Here is a 2,895-nt window from a genome sequence, read left to right as displayed (position 1 = left end):
CCACACACAGGAGCACCACTGTAAGAAAGAGAGCTGATGCCCAAAAAAATATTTTCCTGTTTCATTTCCTAAATTACCTCTGAGGCCACATTATCCCTTCTGAATTCCCAAATGTGGAATGGAGATGGTTGCTTTAGTACTTCTGGCATGGTCTCTTCACACAAGGAGAATTTATTTGCATGGAGGAGTGAAACAATACAAGCAGACAATGAAATCTCAAGTGGTAAAGTGTGTGAAATTCTCCATTTACTATTACTTTTTATGATGCTGCTTCCAGCTTTTCTTCACTGCTTGCAACTACAACTGATGGGTTTGGAGCACAGAGTGCCTCTTATCACTGCTCTTCATCAGCAAGTGTGAGCAGCAGCAAGCAGTCAAATCGTTGCTGTATCCAAACAGCATCTCTGCATCCAGGGATGGAGCTGCAGGGAGAGCTCACTCGTTGGGAACTTGATCTGCCTAATTATGTGACTGTTGACTGGGCAACGGGCTGCACATCCAGTTGTCCCCAGTAAAAAATAATTTGTCTTAAAATTTCATCTGAGTTAAAATACATCATCTTTTTATCTCATTACCTGTTTCTTTCCCTGTCACAGCATTTTTGAAATTGTATCAAGAGTTATTAGAAGAAAGCTCTTTTCCATCATTAAAATACCGGGTTCAGAAAGATCTCCAGAGTCCTTAAATGCAGATGAGGGCATGAGTGGCACTTCCTGAGCAGAATTACAAGGAAGTGTTCTCACTGGAGACAGTATTCAGAGGTGGATGCTGGCAGGAGTTCAAGTGTCCACACTTGTTCTTATGGCCATGACTTCCCTGACATCTCCTGTCCATGGAGGGGGTGCTGGAGGGTCCTTTCCTTGCAGGCTCTACTGAACTCCGGTAAGAGAGCAGCTTTGGGACTGAGGAATGATGTGTCCCTTCAGACAGAGAGAAGTTAAAGAGAGAGACCATCCTTTGGTGGTATTTGCTCTTCATTTCCTTGGCTGATCTGTAGAGGTTCCCAACAAAGCAATAGCATATCGGGTTGAGGCTGGAATTGGTGAGGCCGAGCCACTGGGCAAAAGGCCTGAGCTGCAGGATCCAAGGAGAAGGAGTCACATCCTGCAAAGACTTGGGGATGTTGAAATCAATCCAGATGTCCATCAGGTAGACGGGCAGCCAAGAGATGGCGAAGAGCAGCACCAGGGCCACCACCATCTGTGCCACCTTCCTGCGGATCTTCAGCCTGGAGGCCGGCAGGGATCGGTTCAGGGCAGAGCTCTCCTTCAGCTGGCTGCTACGGCTCCACAGCCGCCTCACCGTGAGGAAGCAGATCACCATGTTGAACAGCACGGGCAGGCAGTACAGGGCACAGAAGAGCAGAAAGTTGTAGGCTTGCTTGAGCCTCTCCTGAGGCCAGATCTCCCTGCAGATGGAAAACACCAGGGGCAAGCCCTCCACCACCCCAATCTCATCCCGTTTGTTCATGAAGATGAGGGGCATGCATATCCCTGAGGACAGCAACCACACCACCAGGATGGTGCTGAGGATCCTCTTCTGGGTGAAGAAGGAGCGGGCGTTGAGCGGGTTGTGTACGCTGTAGTACCGGTTCACGCTGATGACCGTCAGGCTGAGGACGCTGGCGGAGACAGAAACAGCCTGGATGAAGGGCACTGCCCGGCAGAGGAAGTCCCCGTACACCCAGGCTTTGTAGATGAGGTTGCCCACAGTGATGGGCATGCAGATGCACACCACCATGAGGTCACACACCGCCAGGTTGATGAGGAGGCTGCGGGTGGCGCTCAGGCTGGACACGCGACTCGGCGCTTGCGGGTCAGCACCCTGATGGACATGATGTTGCCCACGAAGCCCACCACAAAGGACAGCAAGTACATCACTGTGAGGCTGATGGTGACTGGCTCCTTTGCAAAGAGGAAGAGCATCTTCTCCAGCTCTTCCCACCCCAGCTCCTGGCTGCCGTTCCAGAGCCCGCCTTGGGTCTGGTTCTCCTCCTGCCAGAGCTGCAGAGGGTCAGGGGGCACCCTGGGTTCTGGGGGGGATGAATCCATAGCTGAATCCCCCCCGGGCAACCTGGGCTAACGGGGCAGAGCCTTCTGCGCTGCTTCCAGTGCTCCGGACATGGCGAGCTGGGATCAGCCCTGCCTGCAAAAGAGGATGTGGAGAAGGGCGATCAGCGGGGGCTCGAGGCAGCCGATCGCCCTTCAACGGGAGCTTCTTATCCGCAACTTAGTTGAGAAGCGGCCGTAGCGCGGGGCAGCCGGGCTGGGCAGCGCGGCACCGGCACCGGCACCGGCACCGGCACCGCTCCGGCAGCAGCGGCGGGACCGACGGGAACCCCTGCCCTCCGCTGGGAGGACGGGGAAGGAGCCCCGAGCCCCCCGCAGCCCGGAGAGCAGCCCCGGCCTCGGTCCGCAGCCACTCCCCCGCTCCCTCTGTCCCTCACTCCCTCCTTCCCCGGAAAGTTGCGTGTCCCGCGGCCGCGCTGCCGGACCCCTGCCCCGGGCTGCCCCCAGGCCCCGGTGCCCCCCATTCCCTCCCGGTCCCTCCCGGTCTCCCCGGTTCCCCCCGTTCCCTCCCGGTTCCCCGTCTCTCCGGCGGTCCCGCGGTGCGGCGGCACTCACCGGGCTGAGGGCGGGCAGCGCCGGGCGGGCTCCTCCCGCCGGCAGCTCTGCCGTGGACGTGTGCGTGCGTCCGTGTGTCCCCGTGTCCGTGTGTCCGTGCGTGTGTGCGGCGGCAGCGCCCGACCCGCCGCCACACGCGCGTGCTCGCACCCACGCACTCACCGCACCGCCAGCCCGGCGCTCACCGCGCGGCGCGCACACGCTGCACACAGCCCCGCACACCCCGCACACACCGCACACACAGCCCCGCGCACAGCCCGGCAGAGGAAAC

General features: G+C 58.1%; 1 protein-coding gene across 1 annotated transcript; it reads right to left on the bottom strand.

Moving 5' to 3' along the window:
- Positions 1–723: 723 nt before the first annotated feature.
- On the bottom strand, positions 724–2,051 carry LOC115909307 (galanin receptor type 1-like). The gene is given in 2 exon segments (XM_030958502.1): positions 724–1,802; positions 1,805–2,051. Coding segments are annotated over 2 exon segments (1,326 nt in total).
- Between the last annotated feature and the right edge of the window lie 844 nt (positions 2,052–2,895).

This window comes from Camarhynchus parvulus, chromosome 14 (genome assembly GCF_901933205.1).
Source record: "Camarhynchus parvulus chromosome 14, STF_HiC, whole genome shotgun sequence".
NCBI lineage: Eukaryota > Metazoa > Chordata > Aves > Passeriformes > Thraupidae > Camarhynchus > Camarhynchus parvulus.
Note: the sequence above shows the minus strand (reverse complement) of the source record. Positions and strands in the feature narration are given on the sequence as shown.